Consider the following 23,340-nt stretch of genomic DNA (forward strand, 5'->3'; position numbering starts at 1 on the left):
GACCAGCCAATGGTCCATTGGCTTCAGGCAGGAATTTCGGGGCGTGCGGGGGGGGGCTCGACTGGAAAATCCTTCTCTTTGCTTGCCATTTTAACACACGATCCTGCTCCCATGTCCACATGTCTGTCCTTGACCTGCTGCAATGTTCCAGTGAAGCTCAACGCAAACTGGAGGAACAGCATCTCATCTTCCGGCTTGGCACATTACAACCTTCCAGTCTCAACATCGAATTCAACAACTTCAGATGATTGGCCCCACCTCAACAACTTTATTTTCATTTTATTTAATTTTTAACTGTTCTCTACCTTTTATTTCTTTATTGTCTTTCTTCGTGTTTCTTCCCCCCCCCACTCCTTCCCCTTATTTTATCCCCCCCTTTCCTTACCTTTTCTCCCCCTTTGCTTCCCCTTTCCACTCTTTTTCTCAATTTCGCCTCTCCCACCCATCTCCCCCCTCCCCCCACATCTCCATCTGTCACAGTTCACCCTCTGATTTTATCTTCTCTGCCGTTTGGCCATTCACACCTTCTATTCTCTCGATGGGCTGCCATTCGCAGCCTTTTTGCTTGTTTTTGTGGCGATGACTCATCTCTCATTCAACAGTGGGAACATACAGAACACAGCAGCAAATTTGCTCACAGCAAACTCCCACAAACAGCAAGGTGAGAAACGATCCAATAATGTTTGCAACGTTAGCTGACAAATAAATATTGGCCTGTGCTTCAGAGAACGCACCCCTGCTCCTCTTCGAACTGGTCCCATGGGATCTTCTTGTGCGCCCGAAAGAGTGGACGGAGCCAAATTTCTCAGCCAAAAGACAGCAGCTATGACAATGCAGCATTCCCTCAGTATTGCACTGGGGGGCGGGGGGTTAATCCCCTGCAGTGAGTATCATTTTATTTCGAAACAGTTGATCATATTGTACAAATAAATAAGAGTTTTACGATCGCAGTCTGTCAAATGGCAAAGGGAGGAGATAATATTTGAAGTTATTCCGTGTCAGCGATGGTTGATGGTTTGGTAGTCTGATTTCGATTTTGTTCTTCGAAACACTCGCAATTGGTGAAATTTGCTGAATGGCCTCTAGGAGAGAACATCTTCCGTTTTTTATCTGTCTAAAGAGAAAATAAACTGCAGATAAAGAATTGGGCACGCTCAAATGAATCATTTTCCACATCTTTCCAATGCCTTTCATGGTGAGTTAAATTACCCAGAATTTAGCAGCATGGAAATAGATCATTCAGCCCAACTAATCCATGTTGGTGTTCACGCACCATGTGAGCCCATTTAACCCCACCCACATATCGTTTTATTCCATTTAATTAGCTTTCCCTCTGTACAATTCCTGAGGCTAAGCACTATGGGTGGGATTTTCCGGTCACTCTTGCCCCAGAAAAATCCCACCTGAGGTCAACGGACCTTTGCCTGATCCGCCCCTCCCCCCACGCACTACGATTCCCATGGCGGGTAGGATGGGAAGATTCCCCCCCTGAAAGTTGAAGAGCAGGGTATGACGGGAGCAAGAGGTAAGCAGCGAAGCTGGTGGGTGGAATCTTGTGCCCACTCCCACATTACGGTGAGTGGTGGTGGGGCAGTTAATCAAACAGGAGAGTGGCACATGGACATCGTGCCACCTCCCTGCCTCCCACCCAGGCCATTCCTGTCACGCTGCTTATTGAGGCCCTTAAGTGAGCACCTAATGCCCCCTTGAGGGCCTAGCAAAGGCAGGTTGGGGGGGGGAGCTCGCAATGTGGGGCATCCCCTGTTCAAAGACACTCAGTGCCTGATGGAGGCACTGAACGGGGTGGGTTGGCCCACCAAGCGTCACCCTCTAGCCTTGCTACTGGCCCCCTCCCCCTCTACTCCACAAGCCCACCCTCACTCACCTGGGATCCATCGAGGACTCTCCCAGGCCCTGGGCGGGAGTTGTGCTGGAAGCAGCCACTGCACCCAGTGGTGCTACCATTCACCTGCGCTGCCAGCCTCCATTTGCCCAATACTTCCGGAATAACCCCAACAAAGGGAACAAGATTCCCAAAAAGAGGCATCATGGGGCTCCAGCCAGCAGCCAAGACCCCATTCCCCTCAAGATTCCTATTGGTGATTCCAATCGGGAAGTCAAACGGTTTCAGAGGGGTTATGAAGGCAGTTTGCAGGTATTGATGATAGGGAACTAGAAAAAAGTTTGTATTTATAAAGCACTTTCCACAGCCACCAGATATCTCAAAGCACTTTCCAGCCAATGAGCACTTTTTGAAGTGTCGTCACTGTTGTAATGTAGGAAACTTGACAGAAAATCTGCACACAGCAAGATCTCACAAACAAGAACGTGATAATTGCCGGAAGAGGAGGTGGTGGCACAGCGGTATCCTCAAAAGCCTACCAATCCAGGGAACCGAGGTAACGCTCTGGGAATCCCCGTTCAAATCCCACCACGGCAGATGGTAGAATTTGAATTCAATAAAAGATACCTGGAAATAAGAACCTACTGATGACCATGAAACCATTGTCGATTGTCGTTAAAAACCCATCTGGTTCACTAATGTCCCTTTAGGGAAGGAAATCTGCCGTCCTTACCCGGTCTGGCCCACATGTGACTCCAGATCCACAGCAATGTGGTTGATTCTGAAACAGCGGAGGAAGCCACTCAGTTGAAGGGATGGGCAATAAATGCGGGGCCAGTCAGTGACACCCACATATATATATATTTTATTCATTTATGGGATGTGGGCGTCGCTGGCTGGCCAGCATTTATTGCCCATCCCTAACTGTCCTCCTTTTCAGAGGGCATTTGAGAGTCAACCAGATTGCTGTGGCTCTGGAGTCACATGTAGGCCAGACCGGGTAAGGACGGCAGATTTCCTTCCCTAAAGGACATCAGTGACCCAGGTGGGTAGGCTTTTGCAACATTCGACAGTGGTTTCATAAGAATCATGGAATCCTTACAGTGCAGAAGGAGGCCATTCACCCCATTGAGTCTGCACCGACAACAATCCCACCCAGGTCCTATTCCCGTAACCCCACATATTTACCCTGCTAGTGCCCCTGAAACTAAGGAGCAATTTAACATGGCCAATCATCCTAACCCGCACATCTTTGGAGTGTGGGAGGAAACCGGACCTTTGCATTGTCTATCCCATGAATTAATTTTTAAAAAACATATCATCAATTTTTGTGATGTTAGTTGGGGGACAAATGTTGTCCAGGGATAGCTTCCTTATTCTTGTTCTAAGTCGTGCTTCAGGATTCTTTATGTTCTGGGGGCAGAGAGTCTTGGATTAATGTCTCAACTGAGACACATCAACTCAGCACGTACGGCACTGGCAGTGGCAGCCTCGATTATTGCACTCCAATCTCTGGAGCGGGACTTAAACTCACAACTCACTAAGCCACGGCTGACGCATTCCATGAATCACTCTGTACCAATGCTGCATTGCATGTTTCGTAACCTATCACATTACCAGAGTCATGACATGCACAGAATGGTTGAAAGACGACGTGGGACAGCAGGACACCCCCTCCCTTCAAACAAGGATACAACCTGCCTCACAACTTACATTGAATTTTCGGAGCCACTCCCGACAGCTGTCATCTGATTGTGAAGCTCCTGGGAAGAGGGTGGAGAAAAGGATGTTTTTTTAATGAAGATCTTTTTCGTTATAGTATGTGTACAGAGTACAGGAATGAGATCGAGGATCTGGTGAACTGATGCGGCAACAATAATCTCTCCCTCAATGTCAACAAAACGAAGGAGATTATCATTGACTTCAGGAGGCATAGTGGAGAACATGCCCCTGTCTACATCAACGGGGACGAAGTAGAAAGGGTCGAGAGCTTCAAGTTTTTAGGTGTCCAGATCACCAACAACCTGTCCTGGTCCCCCATGCCGACACTATAGTTAAGAAAGCCCACCAACGCCTCTACTTTCTCAGAAGACTAAGGAAATTTGGCATGTCAGCTACAACTCTCACCAATTTTTACAGATGCACTATAGAAAGCATTCTTTCTGGTTGGATCATAGCTTGGTATGGCTCCTGCTCTGCCCAAGACCACAAGGAACTACAAAAGGTCGTGAATGTAGCCCAATCCATCACGCAAACCAGCCTCCCATCCATTGACTCTGTCTACACTTCCCGCTGCCTCGGCAAAGCAGCCAGCATAATTAAGGACCCCACGCACCCCGGACATTCTCTCTTCCACTTTCTTCCTTCGGGAAAAAGATACAAAAGCCTGAGGTCACGTACCAACTGACACAAGAACAGCTTCTTCCCTGCTGCTGTCAGACTTTTGAACGGACTTACCGCGCATTAAGTTGATCTTTCTCTACACCCTAGCTATGGCTGTAACACTACATTCTGCATTCTCTCCTTTCCTTCTCTATGAACGGTATGCTTTGTCTGTTAAGCGTGCAAAAACAATATTTTTCACTGTATGTTAATACATGTGACAATAATAAATCAAATCAAATCAAATCAGTGTATTTTTTCTATTGGCTCACTGGAGCTCTGTTATTAGCGTACACACCAGAAATGATTTAACAGACCTCGCACGGGAATCAGAGAGAAGCAGCAACTCATGGAAGAGTTCAGACGCCGGTAATAAACCTCTGTTCATCTTTAACCAAACCCACCTGTCACGTCTCCAAAACGTGACATTTTCCATCATCTTCTCCACTTTACGGGCTCCCCATGGTTAAGTAGACCAGGTTGTGAGGGATCTTCCCACACCCACTTGAATCTGTCACTGGACTAGGGGATATGCCCGCTCTTGTTGAGCCGTCTCTAAGGGCATGGGCGGGATCGGGGGGTCACAATCTAGTGAGCAGGGTGGCGAACCCGTGATCTGGTGTTAGGTCGTGAGTCTGTTCAAAAGGTATCAGTACGCCCAACGGTGCTTCAATGGCACGGTGGCACAGTGGTTAGCACTGCTGCCTCACAGCGCCAGGGACCCGGGTTCAATTCCGGCCTCGGGTCACTGTCTGTGTGGAGTTTGCACATTCTCCCCGTGTCTGCGTGGGTTTCCTCCGGGTGCTCCGGTTTCCTCCCACTGCCCAAAGATGTGCGGGTTAGGTGGGTTAGGCGGGTTAGTGTCGGGGGTACCAGCAGAGTGAATGTGAGGGGTTACGGGGATAGGGCCTGGGTGAGATTGTGGTCGGTGCAGACTCGATGGGCCAAATGGCCTCCTTCTGTAGTGTAGGGATTCTATGATATATGGAGTTCTATTTATTGCTTATTTTTCATGGAAACATAGAATAAAGCCATAAACAAAAATGAAAGTAACCCACAGGCAAATAAACCATTATTGTAAGTTGGAGTCTATAATGGGGGTAGTGGGGGGACAGGAGTTATACTGTCTGTCAGCAAGAGCTAGTTTAATTTTTCTAAAACGTCAACATTTACGAGTCTGTCTCAGCGCCCTTTTATAAAATATGTTCAGTGAAAAGCTCTTGAGGTAGCTCAGGGAATGAAGGTGTCATGTGGTGTCACAGAAAGATCCCCAGATCGAAACCAGGCTGAGATAACTGACCTCAATTGGGGGCCGGAGGTGGTGACGAGGAATGCCTCAGTACCCCAGGGTGGGGAGAGAGGGGAAGTTAGCCAGGGGTTTCTGATAAGGGGCCCACAATCTCTGAGGAGTCAGACTTGCTGGCATCTTTGTACCCCACCTCTCTCAATGATGGTGCAAAACATCCACCCCCCCCCCCCCCGCCACCAAAGAAATGACTAAATGTTGGAAGGTTGTGATTGGGATCACGACGCCCGATCTGGCGGGAATCGCACTGGCTTCTCACTCAAGGTGACACTTTGTCACTTTTTTGAAAAATTCCGCATATAACGTCTTCTTATTTTGTGTAGTAACCTTTGATGTGGCGCCTGAACAAATGCCTTTGCGAAATTGGAGTATACCACATCTACAGATTCCCCTTTTATCCACGTTGCCTGTTACTTTCTCAAAAAAGTTTAATAAATTAGTCAAAAATTATTTCCCTTTCACAAAATCATGTTGACTCTGCCTGATTGCATTAAGATGGGGCAAAGAATATTTACCGGGATGAACTTTGTACTCAGAGGTTACACCTGGTTCTTGAAAACAAACTGGGTCTCCTTTCTCTCGAAGAGATACAGAGGGATGTACTGATAGAGGGTTTGTAAGATTCCAAATGGATTTGATTGGGTAGATGCGGAGAAAATGTTTCCACTTGTGAGGCAGACTGAAACTAAAGGCCACAAATATAACATAGTCATGAGAATATCCACAATAAATCCATGTGACGGTGTGTTCACTCAGGGGACTCAGGTTGCTGGGGAAACGTGAACTCTGCACTCTAGAGCTATGGATAGTGAAGGTAGAGGCGCCATTACTCTCTCCAACACATGGGTGATCAGGAATCTCTCCCATTCTTAGCACCCGCCTTTAGCGAGTATTGGAAGGACTGGCCACCTGTTTGGATGCGTTATGAATGTGCCTTCCTTGGCCATCAAGTCCTGAAGTGGGACTGGAACCCAAGCTCCAACAGAGACGCTAGCCACTGTGCCACAAGAACTCAAGTGAATCATTACCTCAGGGTAAAACCTTGCCAGCTCTAAAACTTTCCTCCTATCCCCAAGGATTTGCATTCATTTTACTTTATTCAACGCAGGTTATCAATTGCAATATCTCGTGTTTCCCAGGTTTAGCTCATTTGGGAGTACAATAGGCTATCTGTTGCAATCTGTTACTTGCGTGCCAATCCCTATGGAAACCTGACTTTGGAAATAAATTCTCAGAAACAAGTTATTTAAAATGAAGGTACGCATTTCTGTGATGTCATTGGTAAAAGTCATTTGCAAAATATGTAAACAGCGACTTTAATCCCCACACCCCAAACTGAATTAACAACAGCAAATGCTGGAAAAGCTCGGCAGGTCTGGCAGCAGCTATGGAGAGAGAAACAGAGATAATGGGCGGGTTTTTATGGCCTCACTCGGGCGAGATTGTGAAATCCCGCCCGAGGCCAATGGAGATTTCCGTTCTGGAAACTTCGCCCGCCCCGGAATCGTAGGGCTTCGGCCAGTGTTTCGAGTCCATATAACCCTTCGTCAGAACTGAAGAGAGATAGAAATGCTTGCTCTCAATGCCCACACTCGCTCAGCATGCTGCAGTGATCCAGCGAAGCCTAACACAAACTGAAGGAACAGCACCTCACCTTCCACTGAGGCACATTACAACCTTCGGGACTCAACATTGAGTTCAACAACCTTGGACTGTGAACTTTCTACTCCATCTTAAAACATTCCCCCGCCCCGCCGACCATTTTGTAGTTTGCTGTCCATTGCTTTTCAACTCAATGGCCTGCCTCAACACAACCCCGACTTGGCCGCCATCCATGACTGCTCAGTCACTCCCATTAACACATTCCTGCTATGGGGCAGCCCAGTGGCACAGTGGTTAGCACTGCTGCCTCACAGCGCTAGGGACCCGGGTTCGATTCCAGCCTCGGGTCACTGTCTGTGCGGAGTTTGCACGTTCTCCCCGTGTCTGCATGGGTTTCCTCCGGGTGCTCCGGTTTCCTCCCACACTCCAAAGGTGTGCGGGTTAGGTGGATTGGCCATGCTAAATTGCCCCTTAATATCAGGGGGATTAAAATAGTAAATACATGAGGTTACGGAGATGGCCTGGGTGGGATTGTGGTCAGTGCAGGCTCAATGGGCCAAATGGCCTCCTTCTGCACTGTAGGGATTCTATAATTCACCTTTTGTCACTATTAGCACTCTTCATCCCTTAATGGCACTTCAATACCCCCCGTTGTGAAATCCAGAACAAATTTATCAAGCCCACAAAATTCTAACAGGACTAGACAGGATAGATGAAGGAAGGGTGTTCCCAATGGTGGGGGTGTTCAGAACCAGGGGTCACAATCTGAGGATTTGGAGTAGATGGTTTAGAATAGAGATGAGGAGAAATTTCTTCACCCAGAGAGTGGTGAATGTGTGGAATTCACTACCACATAAAGTAGTTGAGGCCAAAACATTGAATGTTTTCTAGAAGTTATAGATAGCACTTGGGGTGAAGGGGATCAAAGGATATGGGGGGAAGGTGGGGATTAGGCTATTGAGTTGGATGATCAGCCATGATCATGATGAATGGTGGAGCAGGCTCAAGGGCTGAATGGCCTCCTCCTGCTCCTATTTTCTATGTTTATTTTTCCTTTGCCCAACCTAGGTGGCCTTGGCCATGGCATTCAGTGGATAGGCCATGCTAAATTGCCCCTTCGTGTCCCAAGATGTGCAGGTTAGGAGGATTAGCGGGGTAAATACGTGGGGTTATGTGGATAGGGTGGGCCTGGGTGAGATGCTCTGTTGGCGAGTTGGTGCAGACTCAATGGGCCAAATAGCCTCCTTCTGCACTATAGGGATTCTATGATTCCATTCCTGGTCTTCTTCTCTGTCCCACCTCCTCTAACCCCTTTCCAACTACATAATTCTCTACATTTCTATCTTGCTTCAGTTCTGTAAGAAGGATCATGTAGACCCCAAACATTAATTTTATTTTTCTCTCCACAGACGCTGCCGGACCAGCTGGGTTTATCCAGCACTCCCTGTTTTTGTTTCAGATTTGCAGCGTCTGCAGTATTTTGCTTTTATTAGAGATGGGAAGGCGATGGATTTTATCCTGTGGAAGAAAAGAGATAGAGCAGATGGAGCAAAATAGATAGTCAGGGATAGGCAAGAACTCAGGAGAGATTTAACAAAAGTGTTTAGATTTTAAGACAAAGGTTAATGGTAGTGTTAAAGACCAAGGTAGTTGCTAATAGCAGCATTAAGGTCAGATAGCAGAATGTGTTAATGGTATGACACAACAACTATTTATATTTATATAGCTCCTTTAAAAGTAGTAAAAGGTGCCTCATAGGAATGTTAAAACAAAATTTGACACTAAGACACTCCCAGAGATATTAAAGCAGATGACAAAAGTCTTGGACAAGGGGATAGGTCTTAAATAGCTTATTAAAGGAGGTGAGCGAGGTGGCAAGATCTAGGGAGGGAATTCCAGATCTTAGGGCTTTGGCAACTGAAGGCACAGCCCAATAATGGAGAGATAGAATTCTGGGATGCTGAAGAATCCGGGAATTGGAGAAGAGTAGAGATCTTGGGTCGAGGAAAGGTAGAAGTCTTCTGTCGAAGACGGGTAGAGAACTTGTGGGAATGTAGGAGCTTACTGAGGTAGGGAGAGGTGATGCCGAAAAAGGAATCTGAAAACAAGGATGATAATTTTAAATTTAAGGTGTTGCCGGACTGGGAACCGATGTGGTGCGGGAGCACAGAGAGCAATGAGCGAATGGGACTTGGTGCAAGTTAAGTTATGGGCAGCAGAATTCTGGGCGAGCACAAGTGTGTGAAAGGTGGAAGATGGAAGGCTCGTCAGGGGACTGTTGGAACATTCAAGTCTGGAGTAACAAAAGCAATGGGTGTGGGCTTCAGCAGAAGCTGACCTGAGACAATGGCCAACGGTAAAAGTGGACAATATCATTGGTCCTGATGTGTGAAGATCATACATACCATACCAAAGAATAACAGAGAAAAAGTAGAAATCCAACCGTTCCCAAGGAAGCTAGTCCTAAAAAGATCATAATCTTCACACTGTCTGATGAACCTAAATGAAGAAAATAATTCTTTGTAAACAAATTGAGTGTCTTCCAACTTAGTGTTAGCAACGAAGCGAATATATACCAATGGATCAAATGGCCTTATTTAACCATGTTAATAAAAGTAATATTTGCAATATGGCGTACAGGCAGCCCTTGGCTTTACGACATTTGAGTTACAAAGAATGGCATTCTTGGCATTTATAGATTGACGCCCTGTTTCGACTTTAAGTTTTTAAACTTAAAGTTAAAAAAAGTTAAGTTTATTTATTAGTCACAAGTAGGATTACGTTAACACTGCAGTGAAGTTACTGTGAAAGTCCCCTATTTGCCGCACTCCGGTGCCTGCTCAGGCCCACTGAGGGAGAATTTAGCATGGCCGATGCACCTAATCAGCACATCTTTCAGACTGTGGGAGGAAACCAGAGCTCCCGGAGGAAACCCACGCAGACACGAGGAGAACGTGCAGACTCCACACAGACAGTGACCCAAGCCGGGAATCGAACATGGGTCCCTGGCGCTGTGAGGCAGCAGTGCTAACCACTGTGTCACCGCGCCGCCCCAGACAATTATACTGATGCAAACACTTGGGGTGGGATTTTCCTGCCACGCTCACCCCGAAAGCGGAAAGTCCTGCCTGAGGTCAATGGGCCTTTCCATGATCCACCCCTCGCCCGCTCCGATTCCCGTGGCAGGCGGAGCGGGAAAACGTGCTCTCTGGTCTTCACCAAGAATTAAGTTCCTTTATTTTCTGCCTTTCACAACCTGGGGAAGGGCGAATTGCTTCTCAGATACAGCATAGAAGTCTCATTCGTAAGTGTCGGAATTATTTTATCATGGGAAACACACTACTGTGAGACAATTATACTGATGCAGGATCTCACAGACTTTTCATTGTGGGGTATCACACCCTGATTCCGAACATTGTTCCAATGGGAAAACTGGTTCCAAATCACAACATTTCGACTCACCACGCAGTTTTCAGGAATCAATTCTGTCGTAAATCCGAGGGTTGCCTGTGTTATTAACCTGCAACAGGTTTATTTGGTAGCAAACCAGGGCTGCACGGTAGCACAGTGGTTAGCACTGCTGCTTCACAGCTCCAGGGACCTGGGTTCGATTCCCGGCTTGGGTCACTGTCTGTGTGGAGTTTGCACATTCTCCTCGTGTCTGCGTGGATTTCCTCCGGGTGCTCCGGTTTCCTCCCACATTCCAAAGATGTGCGGGTTAGATTGATTGGCCATGCTTAAATTGCCCCTTAGTGTCCTGAGATGTATAGGTTAGAGGGATTAGTGGGTGGGATATGGGGGTAGGGCCTGGGTGGGATTGTGGTCGGTGCAGACTCGATGGGCCGAATGGCCTCTTTCTCTACTGTAGGGTTTCTATGATTTCAAACACCATTAGCTTTAGGAGCGCTGCTCCTTCATCAGATGGAGTGGAAATGTGCTCTCAAACAGTGCACAGAGACACAAAATCAAGTTACAGAATACTAATTAGAATGCGAATCCCTACAGCCAGCCAGGTCTTAAAGGTACAGACAATGTGGGTGGAGGGAGCATTAAACACAGGTTAAAGAGATATGTATTGTCTCCAGACAGAACAGCTAGTGAGATTCTGCAAGACCAGGGGCAAGCTGTGGGGGTTACTGATAGTGTGACATAAATCCAACATCCCGGTTTAGGCCGTCCTCATGTGTGCAGAATAAAAGCAGTCACGGGCAATCAGTCTCTGATCTTCGGGTAAGCGTTCTCCAAGGCTGCCTTCACGACATGCGACAGCGCAGAGTCGCTGAGCAGAAACTGATAGCCAAGTTCTGCACACATGAGGACGGCCTAAACCGGGATGTTGGATTTATGTCACACTATCAGTAACCCCCACAGCTTGCCTCCTGGTCTTGCAGAATCTCACTAGCTGTTCTGTCTGGAGACAATACACATCTCTTTAACCTGTGTTTAATGCTCCCTCCACCCACATTGTCCGTATCTTTAAGACCTGGCTGGCTGTAGGGATTCGCATTCTAATTAGTATTCTGTAACTTGATTTTTGTGTCTCTGTGCCCTGTTTGAGAGCACATTTCCACTCCATCTGACGAAGGAGCAGCGCTCCGAAAGCTTATGGTATTTGCTACCAAATAAACCTGTTGGACTTTAACCTGGTGTTGTGAGACTTCTTACTGTGTTCACTCCAGTCCAACGCCAGCATCTCCACATTATTAACCTGCACCAGTCTAGATTGCGAACTAGATTGCATTCTTATCTTCATACAGATCAAATTCCAGTTTATTGACGAGGAACACAAGGAGGTTACGCTGAATCTTTACAAAGCTTTGGTGAGGCCACAAACTGAGTCACTTTTTAGAAATAAGGGATTGCCCAATTAAACTGAGAGATGAGGTTAAAGAAAAATTCTCACAGAGGGCTGTGAGTCTTTGAAATTCTCTTCCGCAAAATGTGGTTGAGGTAGAAATATCTGTAAAGGCAGGAGTGGATAGATTCCTTCGAAGCAAAGGCGGGTGAAAGGTTATCGAGTTTGGCTGGGATGTGAAGTTGATGTGAAAAATAGATCAGCCATGATCTTACTGAATAGTGGAGCAAACAGGCTCGAGGGGCTGAGTGGCCTACTCCTCCTAGTAATTCATACGTTCAAATAGCCTCCAATTGTGGTTACCACTCAATGGAAAGCACGTGAGAGTCTTTGAGAGGGTGCGGACAGATTTACCAGGATGGTTCCCAGGGTGAGGAAGTTTATTGAGGTCCAAGGTTAGGTGGGAGAAGCTGGTGTTGTTCCCCTTGGGGCGAAGGAGTTTGAGGAGAGATTTGATAGAAGTGCACGAGATTATTAAAGGTTCAGATAAAGGCAGACAAAGTAAAGCTGTTCTAATTAGCAGATGGTACAAGGGCCAGGAACACTGGTTTAAGCTCTTGAGCAATGAAATGATAATGACCTGGTACTCGAAGCCTGTGAAGGTGATGGAATGAGAAAGGATTAAAGATTTCAAAAGGAGTTTGGATGGGCACTTGAGGGAAATAAACCTGCAGGGCAACGGGGATAGAATGGGGGAAAAGAGATTGACTGGATTGCTCTACAGAGAGCCAACATTGACTCAATAGGCCGAATGGCCTCTTTCTGTGCTGTAATGTCTCCCTAGCTCCATGATTCTTTACATATCTGGGGTGAATTTAGGCTCGTAAACGTGAACTGGAATCATACGTTAGCTTTAAGTTTCAGAAATAAATCTTGCAAAAACAAGCCTACCAATAAATTACAATGAGGACCATAAGACCATAAGACTATAAGACAAAGGAGCAGAATTAGGCCACTCGGCCCATCGAGTCTGCTCCGCCATTCAGTCATGGCTGATATTTTTCTCATCCCCATTCTCCTGCCTTTTCCCTATAACCCCTGATCCCCTTATTAATCAAGAACCTATCTATCTCTGTCTTAAAGTCACTCAATGACCTGGCCTCCACAGCCTTCTGCGGCAAAGAGTTCCACAGATTCACTACTCTCTGGCTGAAGCAATTCCTCCTCATCTCTGTTTTAAAGGATCGTCCCTTTAGCCTGAAGTTGTGCCGTCTGGTTCTGGGACAAAACTGAAAGCATGTCATCTTGTAAGAGGAACAGGTTCCAATTCCAGGATATTCCCAGTGACAGACACCGGTAAACTTTTCTTTCATCCATTTCTGGGATGTGGGCACCCCCAACATGGCCAACATTCAGTCTACATCCCCCAGTTGTGCTTGGAAAATGGTGAGCTGCCTTCCTGAACCACTCCAGTCTGTTTGCTGCCCCACCACTTTGGCCCAGAGATGATGAGGGACGCGTGTTGGAGTCAGGATGGGCATGTAGCTCGGAGGGCAAGTGGAGGTGGTGTTGACACTGCTGATGGAGCGTGCTTGATTAGCCTACTCGACATCTTGGTAGGTACACTTAAGAACAGAAGTGGACTGCTCAGCCTCGGAGAGATGGTGGCGCAGGGGTAACGTCACCGGATTAGTAATCGAGAGACCCAGGTTAATGAGTTCAAATCCCACCCAGGAATTTAAATTCAGTTCATTAAAAAATCTGTGCCGGAATTCTATTGTTCCTGCTCGCCACGGAATCGGAGCAGGCGAGGGGTGGTCTATGGAAAGGTCCATTGACATTGGGTGGGATTTTCCGGTCTCACTTGAGCGAGGCCATAAAATCCCATGCCTGGAATCTGGAAATCATCATCAATGGTTGCAAAAGCTCATCTGGTTCACGAATGCCCCTTAAGAAAGAAAATCTGGCCTAGGGTCACTGTCTGTGTGGAGTCTGCACGTTCTCCCCCTGTTCGGCCGCATTTGGAATACTGCGTCCAGTTCTGGTCGCCACACTACCAGAAGGACGTGGAGGCTTTGGAGAGAGTACAGAGGAGGTTTACCAGGATGTTGCCTGGTATGGAGGGGCTTGGTTATGAGGAGAGATTGGGGAAACTGGGGTTGTTCTCCTTGGAAAGACGGAGGATGAGGGGAGACTTAATAGAGGTGTATAAAATTAAGAAAGGCATAGATAGGGTGAACGGTGGGAAGCTTTTCCCCGGGTCGGTGGTGACGTTCACGAGGGGTCATAGGTTCAAGGTGAAGGGGGGGAGGTTTAACACAGATATCAGAAGGACATATTTCACACAGAGGGTCGTGGGGGCCTGGAATGTGTTGCCGGGCAAGGTGGTGGAGGCGGACACACTGGGAACGTTTAAGACTTATCTAGACAGCTATATGAACGGAGTGGGAATGGAGGGATACAAAAGAGTGATCTAGTTTGGACCAGGGAGCGGCGCGGGCTAATTGTTCCTGGTTTCTCGTTTCAAGGCTTCATTCTACGATCATCTTGCTGGTGCCAGTACAGAGTGATACTGCGGATAGTTGGGAACCTGTCTCGGGGGCAGGGGATTCATATGGTGTTCGTGGAAGTGGAAATGACTAGGGTTGGGAAGCATTTTCCGATCGGGGCCATTGTGATCTCCTGGACTCGTTTCGATCGCCTCAGGGGGTCGGAGAGGAATTTCCCAGATTTTTTTTTCCCCATATTGGCCCTGGGGTTTTTCACTCTGGGTTTTCGCCTCTCCCTGGAGATCACATGGTCTGGAATGGGGGGGTGGGGGTAAGTTAATAGGTTGTAATGAACAAAGCATCGTAGCTGTGAGGGACAGCTCGGTGGATAGGATATTGGTATGTAGATAGGCTGGAAAATTGGGTGGGGATCCTGGATTCAGGATTCAATCCTGGACTGGGGAGCGGCGCGGGCTTGGAGGGCCGAAGGGCCTGTTCCTGTGCTGTATTGTTCTTTGTTCTTTGTTCTTTGTCTGCGTGGATTTCCTCTGGATGCTCCGGTTTCCTCCCACAGTCTAAAAATGTGCGAGTTAGGTGGATTGACCGTGCTAAATTGCCCCTTAGGGTCCAAAAATGTGTAGGTTAGGGGGATTAGTGGGGTAAATATGTGGGATTATGTGGATAGGGCCTGGGGTGGGATGCCCCATTGGAGAGTCAGTGCAGACTCGATGGGCTGAATGGCCTCCTTCTGCACTGTAGGGATTCTACAATTCTATGAAAATGGGAACTGTGGTTAAAAGACACTAAGATTGGTCACCGTTACTGAGGCTAATTTTCAAATCCAGATTTATTCATTGAATTTGAACTGGGGGAACACGCCGCACGGGACAGGGGGGAGGGGGAGGGGGTGGTGGGGGGGGGGGGATCCCGTCTACTATCTCCCATTTCACACCGTTGCCAAGTCAGGATCAACATTGATGAGTTTCTTTTAACATTCACCAACTGCTGCTCTGAGGAGATGGGGAAGATTTATAATTCATTAGCCCACTCTTTTTCACTGTGAGGCCTGGGGAAGCATCAGGCATTGCACAAGTCCACTCTCACCTTTTAACTGGGCCAAAATCACACACGATTGCTTCTTCACCTAAAGAAATAAAAAGCACGCATTTTAAGATGCTTCCCAAGATGGCAGGTCTGTATTTCTTCTGAAGGCAAGGCTAAAGCCAACAACCTCTGGCTCTTCCGTAACAGCAACAACAGGAGAAAATATTCAAACTATATGTGGAACAGTTTGTAATAAGGTCCAGATCATTTTGAAACCAGGGACTTCAGGCCGAGGAGATAAAAGCCAAGGGAATTGTCAGCGTGTCAGTGGCTGAAGAGGATCTGTTAGGTTTTTTTTTTACTGTCAAACTCAGTTATTGTTTTATAACTGGGCAAGAGGCAAGTTTTATATGGAGTTTATTTTGCAGTCATTTACATTTATGTAGTGTTCCTCATAAAAGGAGCAAAGGTGAGAGACTGACTAACCTATAGGCAGAGATTGAGGTTTTCAAGATGCTTGGGACTAATTATTTTATTGTTTTTTTTTGTATTTTTATTCCAATTCAATCAAATCAAGTCCAATTCAGAGTCTCAACAAGTTGAGATATTTCCGATCCAAGCTGACAAGACAGGGCCGACACTCCTGTCTTGGGCCTGATCTACGTGAGCCAAGCTGATTGGAGTAGGTGCAGACTCACCTCCTCCAAGGCTTGATCTCATTTGCATCTTAGCCAAAAGGCCGGGATGCCGCTTTTAAAAATTGCTTCAAATGAAGCTTAAATGTGACCCAATGACCTCAACCAAGCGCAGCATCCAATCCACACTACACTTGATCTTAGCCAAAAGGCCGAGAAGCAATTCTCTCCACCTTGAGCCAGCAGTTTGCAGTGCTGGTGGTAACCATAATGCAGCACACCTAATGCTTGGGGCTAATCCCCAATAAACTGTGAGATCTTACTGCAGGTTCCAGAGGGAAGGTGATCAGAGTTGAGATTAAATTACTTTACATCGAGGGTGGAGAACATGCAGAGCAGGTAACCACAGAGGCAGAGCAGGTCTTGTCCACCTGGCTAGTTTTTGAACAAAAGAAAGATTGGAGGTCTTACATATTTAAGTAGTTGCATGATTACTTTAAGAGCTGGTCACGTGATTTAATGGTGATGTCATTAGGGTCTTGCACAGGCTTCTGTCTCAGTTTCATTTTTTCCCTGTAAAGTCAAAAGCTCTTTTAATAAACCTGTTGTGTGTCACTTTGAATCTCCGTGTGCAAATCACATTATTTTTTCTCTAAAACCCGCAACCCCTCACGTAGTTAGGACATTACATGAGACGATTCTGGGTATTATTTCCATTTTAAAGCCTGATGATGGACTGCAATGGCCTGATTCTGTCTCTGTACACTCCGACATCCCTGTAAAATACAATGCACCAGGGAGAATTAGTTACTATTCTTCCTAAAATCACAAGGGGACCAGACTTGAATTCAGCTCCGACTGAGAGTCAGTCCTTTCTCTTGTGCCTCTGGGGCAATCGTGAGCAAGTTTCTGCCCGGTACATGCCCGTCAGGAAAGCAAAGCCAATGTCCTTACCTAGTCTGAGTCCATATCTGACTCCAGTCCCCATTGGGTTTTCCAAGCCTCTGTATGACAGAGCAGCCATTCCCCCCCCTTCCCAGCATCCTCTCCGGGTAAACTGAACTGGGCAATAAATTGTAACTAATCTGGAATGACTACATAGACTGATATTTGTCCTTGTAAAGAGAAAGCTCAGGATTGACCCAACGGAGCTCTTTAAAATGATGGAGTGGCTTGATAGAGAAGTACGTGAGAATTATAAACAAAGAGAAATGCCTGGAGGAACAGCATTATTCAGATCAGGAGCCCTGTGGCAAATTGAGTCTTTCTCCAAGGCTTCCATTTCTCTTTCAGGATAGAAATTGTCAGGAACATCCAATCATCTCCATTCTCTGTTGCTGTTGGGATGAGATGTTTGTAGACAGCCCCACCTAGTGGACTAGTGGATTATTGCAAAAGGCAAGCAATTTATAGAATCATGGAATCATAGAATCTGCAGTGCAGAAGGAGGCCATTCAGCCCATTGAGCCTGCAGTGACAACAATCCTACCCAGCACCTATCTCCGTAACCCCACATATTTACCCTCTTAATCCCCTGACACTAAGGGGCAATTTAGCATGGCCAATCGACCTAACCTGCACATCTTTGGACTGTGGGAGGAAACTGGAGAAAACCCACGCAGACACAGGGAGAACGTGCAGACTCCACACAGATAGTTTCCTGATGCCGAAATTGAACTTGGGTCCCTGGCGCTGTGATGCAGCAGTGCTAACCACTGTGCCACCCTTGTGATCTGGGATTCTCAATTTCGGCCTTTCCATCCCATTCTTTACAAAAAACAATTTTGTTTTGATGAATTCAGGTAAAAGATGTCAACATCATGGAAACTCTTGTTACGATTCTCATGGAGACCAATAACTTTCATTTTTAAAAATCACGCTTTAAAAAAAAATCAAGGGGCGGCACGGTGGCACAGTGGTTAGCACTGCTACCTCACAGCGCAGGGACCCGGGTTCAATTCCGGCCTCGGGTCACTGTCTGTGTGGAGTTTGCACATTCTCCCAGTGTCTGCGTGGGTTTCCTCCGGGTGCTGGGGCCGAAGGGCCTGTTCTGTGCTGTACTGTTCTATGTTCTATGTCCTATGCTCCGGTTTCCTCCCACAGTCCAAAGATGTGTGGGTTAGGTGGATTGGCCATGCTAAATTGCCCCTTAGTGTCAGGGGGATCAGCAGGGTAAATAAGTGAGGTTATGGGGATAGGACCTGGGGATTGGTACCTGTGCAGGCTTAATGGGCCAAATGGCCTTCTTCTGCACTGTAGGATTCCATGATTCTATGATTCTTCCAGTTATTGGTTGAAAGGATGACACAATCAGATTTCATGTCTTAAGATGCTTACTATAACAAAAGGCTAAACCCTCCATTGACTAAACACTATCACTAAACACTAAGGCAACTTATACTTTTAACCACAAAACAGAGTAGTCACCTTTTTATTTTAACACCTTGGGAAAACACACTTCACGGGTTATACATTACACTGTCCTTTAGGTAGACATTCAATTCTCCCAGGGTGAGTTCAAAATGATTCTTAGTTCCAAAGGGATTATTTCCAATCTTTTCCTTTCCAGAAGGGAAACCTTTAACTCCAGGGCAGAATTCTCCCAAGACCCCGCCGGCGGGTTCAGTAGTGGGCATGGCAGGAGAATGTTACGAGAGACCCAGCGATCGGTTTCACGCCAGTGTGAATTTACAGCGGGGTCTTAAGACCATAAGTCCATAAGACATAGAGCAGAATTAGGTCACTCGGCCCATCGAGTTCACTCCACCATTCAATCATGGCTGATTTTATTCTCATCCCCATTTTCCTGCCTTTTCCCCATAACCCCTGACCCCCTTATTAATCAAGAACCTATCTATCTCTATCTTAAAGACACTCAATGACCCGGCCTCCACAGACTTCTGCGGCAAAGAGTTCCATAGATTCACCACTCTCTGGCTGAAGAAATTCCTCCTCATCTCTGTTTTAAAGGATCATCCCGTTAGTCTGAGGTTGTGCCCTCTGGTTCTAGTTTTTCCTACTAATGGAAACACCCTCTCCATGTCCACTCTATCCAGGCCTCGCAGTACCCTGTAAGTTTCAATAAGATCCCCACTCATCCTTCTAAACTCCAACGAGTACAGACCCAGAGTCCTCAACCTTTCCTCATACGACCTCTTCTGGACCCTTTCCAAGGCCAGCACATCCTTCCTTAGATATGGGGCCCAAAACTGCTCACAATACTCCATGAAACCACGTTTGGAACATATGCAGATGTTGGGACTCAGCTGAACAAATGAGCTACCTCCGGAGTTGGGGATCAAGGCAGCTCACAATCCTGGATCCCAGAACACCGCAGCAGTGGGTGGAGGGAGCATCTTTGGGGAACCCCCCAGATTCGCTGTCCTGGAGAGGGTCCATCCTCCAGCCTCAGAATGTTCCTTGAGAGCCATCTTCATTCTCAGGAGGTTCACATTCTTTCTTCATTAGGGTGTAAGTGATGTTGGCACCTTTTCAATATGGCACCTGGATACGACAGCAGACTACACGCCACCCAGTTCTGCTCTATTTCTGAATACAGCGTGAAACACCCGGGTCCATAACTACTGAGGCTGGAACTAAAGATTTGATGCGTTTTCCCACCAATCTCCGCAATGGGGAACATTCCACGTTCTCGCCCCATGGCAGTTGGTCCCAAAATGGGAGAATTCCACCCAGAACTATCTTTCACAATGCGTGTTTTCCTGAAGACTTCACCCTCTAGCTAAAGCTAGGCAAATCTTCTAGCCTTGTTTTACCTCCTCATGACATTGATCTTTCTAATCTGAGCATGAGCTCCCACCCACATTTTTACCCCATGAACCATAGGGACTTACGGCCTCTGTCTGCTTTTTCTATCCTGGACCCTGGCAGACTAACTGGTCTGTGAGTTTTCAGGGGTATTTTAGACCCTTTCCCACTTGATGCCCATCTCCAGAGCAATGTGAATCACATGGGCCTTGTATCCAGGTTAAAATGCTGATAAGCTATCTTAGAGAGCTCAACCCTCTTTCACCTTGGAACTAAATGAACAGCTTAAACCACAGCTGTTTACAACACATTCACAACACTTTTCTGGGACTTTGATGACTCATAGAAATCATAGAGACCCTACAGTGCAGAAGGAGGCCATTCGGCCCATCGAGTCTGCACTGACCACAATCCCACCCAGGCCCTACCCCCATATCCCTACATATTTACCCGCTAATCCCTCTAACCTACACATCTCAGGACACTAAGGGGCAATTTTAGCATGGCCAATCAACCTAACCAGCACACCTTTGGACTGTGGGAGGAAACCGGAGTACCTGGAGGAAACCCACGCAGACACGAGGAGAATGTGCAAACTCCACACAGACAGTGACCCAAGCCGGGAATCGAACCCAGCTCCCTGGAGCTGTGAAGCAGCAGTGCTAACCACTGTGCTACCGTGCCACCAAAGGGCGGGATTTTATGGCCTCGGTCAAGTGAGGCCAGAAATTCGCGCCCAAGGTCAACGGACATTTCCATTGTCCGCCCCTTGTCCGCTCTGATTCCGTGGCGGGTTGGGCGGTAGAATTCCGGCGACAGTCTATCCACTGTTAGCACACAGGTTGCTGCCATCGTCTCCTAGCACAAACACATGCACCCTCTTCCCAGTGAAACAATCTGGGCTCTCTTTAATCCCTGGCTATCAAACCACCCAGACTTGGGCCGAAGGGCCTGTTTCCATGCTGTAAACCCCTATGACTCTATGACACTAGGACAGACTGCAGAACAAGCCCAGGTGGCCATCTTCATTTTACCCTAAGTTAAAGGCACCGTCCCCGAACATATAGTCACGAGGTTTGTAGGATTGTTGATACTCGATACATTTCCCCCAACTTGCCATGCCAGTCACCTCAATGAAGCATTGACCCCATGATCTCTCAGGGTCAGATGACCTTCACACACACACACACATATGCACACATGCACACAATTTTACTGGACAACATGATCTCAGTTTAAAAAATGCTGCGTAAATGCGCCACTCTGTAAAAGATCCACTTACGTAATTCCATTCACTGATAGTCTTCAGCAGGAAGGAATAGTTCTTGCCAGTGTCTAGAGCAGCGTTGTAATATTCTCTGTAATATAGTCGATCTCCCACAGAAAACTGCATCCCATCTTCAACATCCAACGCCAAGAATTCTGCCGTAATATATGCTTCACTCCCTCTTCTGTGACCAAAGAAGCTTCTCATGTTTTGGGAACTGCAGTCAAACGAGTGTTGCAAGTGCAAGGGGACAACAACCACCTGGTAAAAGCTACATGGGAGAGGAATAAATTGAATTAAAAACTAATCAAGCAAGCATGGCGACGTGAAGACAAAATCATGATCAGTGTAACAAACACTTACTGGCTCCGTACAAATACTAACAATGACCTCTTTAGTGTCATTCATTTGCTGGTTTGCTGTATACCTTAGATATCTGAGTTGATGCAGAGATGCCCCCAATTCCAAATTCAAACAGGTTTATTTACAGAACTTTAAAACATCTCAGAACTTACATGAGTTTTCTACAAAACATGAGTTTTCTTCCACCCATCGGGCGGGATTTTCTGGCCACGCTCGCCCCAAAACTAGAAAATTCCACTTCCCAAGGTCCGCCCCTCGCCCGCTACGATTCCCATGGCGGGCGGAATGGGAAAATTCACCCAATGGCCTCAGTCGGGAGTTTTTTTTGGCACTGCCTCAGATTTCTTAAGACTCTCGCTCGACCCACAGTCTTAAGCAATCAAGTATTGTTACAAGGATCAGTTACCGGACCAACATAATCAAACACAGATTAATCAAACTGTTGAAATCATAGAATCGCTACTGTACAGAAAGAGGCCATTCAGTCCATGGAGTCCATACCGACTCTCCGGCAGACATCTTACCCAGGCCCATGCCCCACCCTGTCTCTGTAATCCCATGCATTTACCCAGCTAATCCCCCTAACCTACACATCTTGGGACACTAAGGGACAATTCAACATGGCCAATTCACCTAATCTGCACATCTTTGGAGGAAACCGGAGCACCCGGAGGAAACCCACGCAGGCACAGCGAGAACATATAAACTCCACACAGTCAGCCGAGGTTGGAATCAAACCCGGGTCCCTGGTGCTGTGAGGCAGCAGTGCTAACCACTGTGCCACCGTGTCGACCAAATCTCTTCCATTTCTGACCCCTTGTACAGCCCAGATTTCAGTTGCTCCACCATTGGCAGCCGTGCCTTCAGCTGTCTAGACCCTAAAGTACAAACTTCCCTTTCTGAACCTTTCTGTCTCTTTCTCTATTCCAAGGTTCTCCTTAAAACCATATTATTTGAAGGCATTTTTAAAATGTAACTTTGTAATTATTGTCTGAAAATGTAGAAGGATGACATTAAGCAGTCCATAATGATAACACATTGTGAAACAACTGAGGGGTGTGTGTGTGTGGTGTGTGTGTGTGGTGTGTGTGTGTGGTGTGTGTGTGTGTGTGTGCATGCGTGTGCGTGTCTTGCATTCATATACCAGCTTTCCCAACCTCAGGACATTCCAAAGTGCTTTACAATCAATGAAGTACTTCTGAAGGGAAGTCACTGTTCTAATGTAGGAGACATGGCAGCCAATATAAACTTAGCAAATTCCCACAAAACAGCAATGTGATAATAGCCAGACCATCTGTTTTTAGGATTGTTGGTTAAGGGATTAAATATTGGCCAGTGTACTCCTCCACTGCTCTATTTCAGCCCGGTGGCTAGCACTGCTGCCTCACAGTGTCCGGAACCCGGGTTCAATTCCGGGGTCAATGTCTGTGTGGGGTTTGCACGTTCTCCCCGTGTCTGCGTGGGTTTCTTCCAGGTGCTCCGGTTTCCTCCCACAGGCCAAAGTTGTGTAGGTTAGATGGATTAGCCACACTAAATTGCCCCTTAATGTCCAAAGATATGTAGGTTAGATGGATTAGCCATGGTAAATGTGTGGGGTTATGGCGATAGGTTGGGAGAAAGGTCCTGACTAAGATACTCTGTCAGAGAGAGTTGTGGCAGACTCGATGGGCTGAATGGCACTGTAGGCATTCTATAATTCTTCCAATAACACCAAGGGATCTGCTGTGTCCAGCTGAGAGGGCAGATGATGCCCCAGTTCAATACTCGATACAAAAGGATGGAACCGCTGGCACTGCAGCATTTGCTCAGTACCGCACTGGAGGTGTCAGCCTAGACTTTGTACTCA

At 46.9% G+C, this 23,340-nt stretch overlaps 1 protein-coding gene across 1 annotated transcript in view; it reads right to left on the reverse strand.

The window, feature by feature from the left end:
* Positions 1-292: 292 nt before the first annotated feature.
* The window catches only part of LOC144488736 (sushi domain-containing protein 1-like), a 37,549-nt gene continuing 14,501 nt past the window's right edge, over positions 293-23,340 (reverse strand). The window contains exons 6-10 of the mRNA XM_078206836.1: positions 21,147-21,402; positions 15,522-15,561; positions 9,539-9,632; positions 3,557-3,606; positions 293-1,114 (exon numbers count right to left, since the gene is read on the reverse strand). Coding sequence (XP_078062962.1) covers positions 3,588-3,606; positions 9,539-9,632; positions 15,522-15,561; positions 21,147-21,402 — 409 coding nt within the window. The 3' untranslated portion in view covers positions 293-1,114; positions 3,557-3,587. The remainder of the gene's footprint in view (positions 1,115-3,556; positions 3,607-9,538; positions 9,633-15,521; positions 15,562-21,146; positions 21,403-23,340) is intronic.

The sequence above is a fragment of the Mustelus asterias genome, unplaced genomic scaffold (assembly GCF_964213995.1).
Source record: "Mustelus asterias unplaced genomic scaffold, sMusAst1.hap1.1 HAP1_SCAFFOLD_1821, whole genome shotgun sequence".
NCBI lineage: Eukaryota > Metazoa > Chordata > Chondrichthyes > Carcharhiniformes > Triakidae > Mustelus > Mustelus asterias.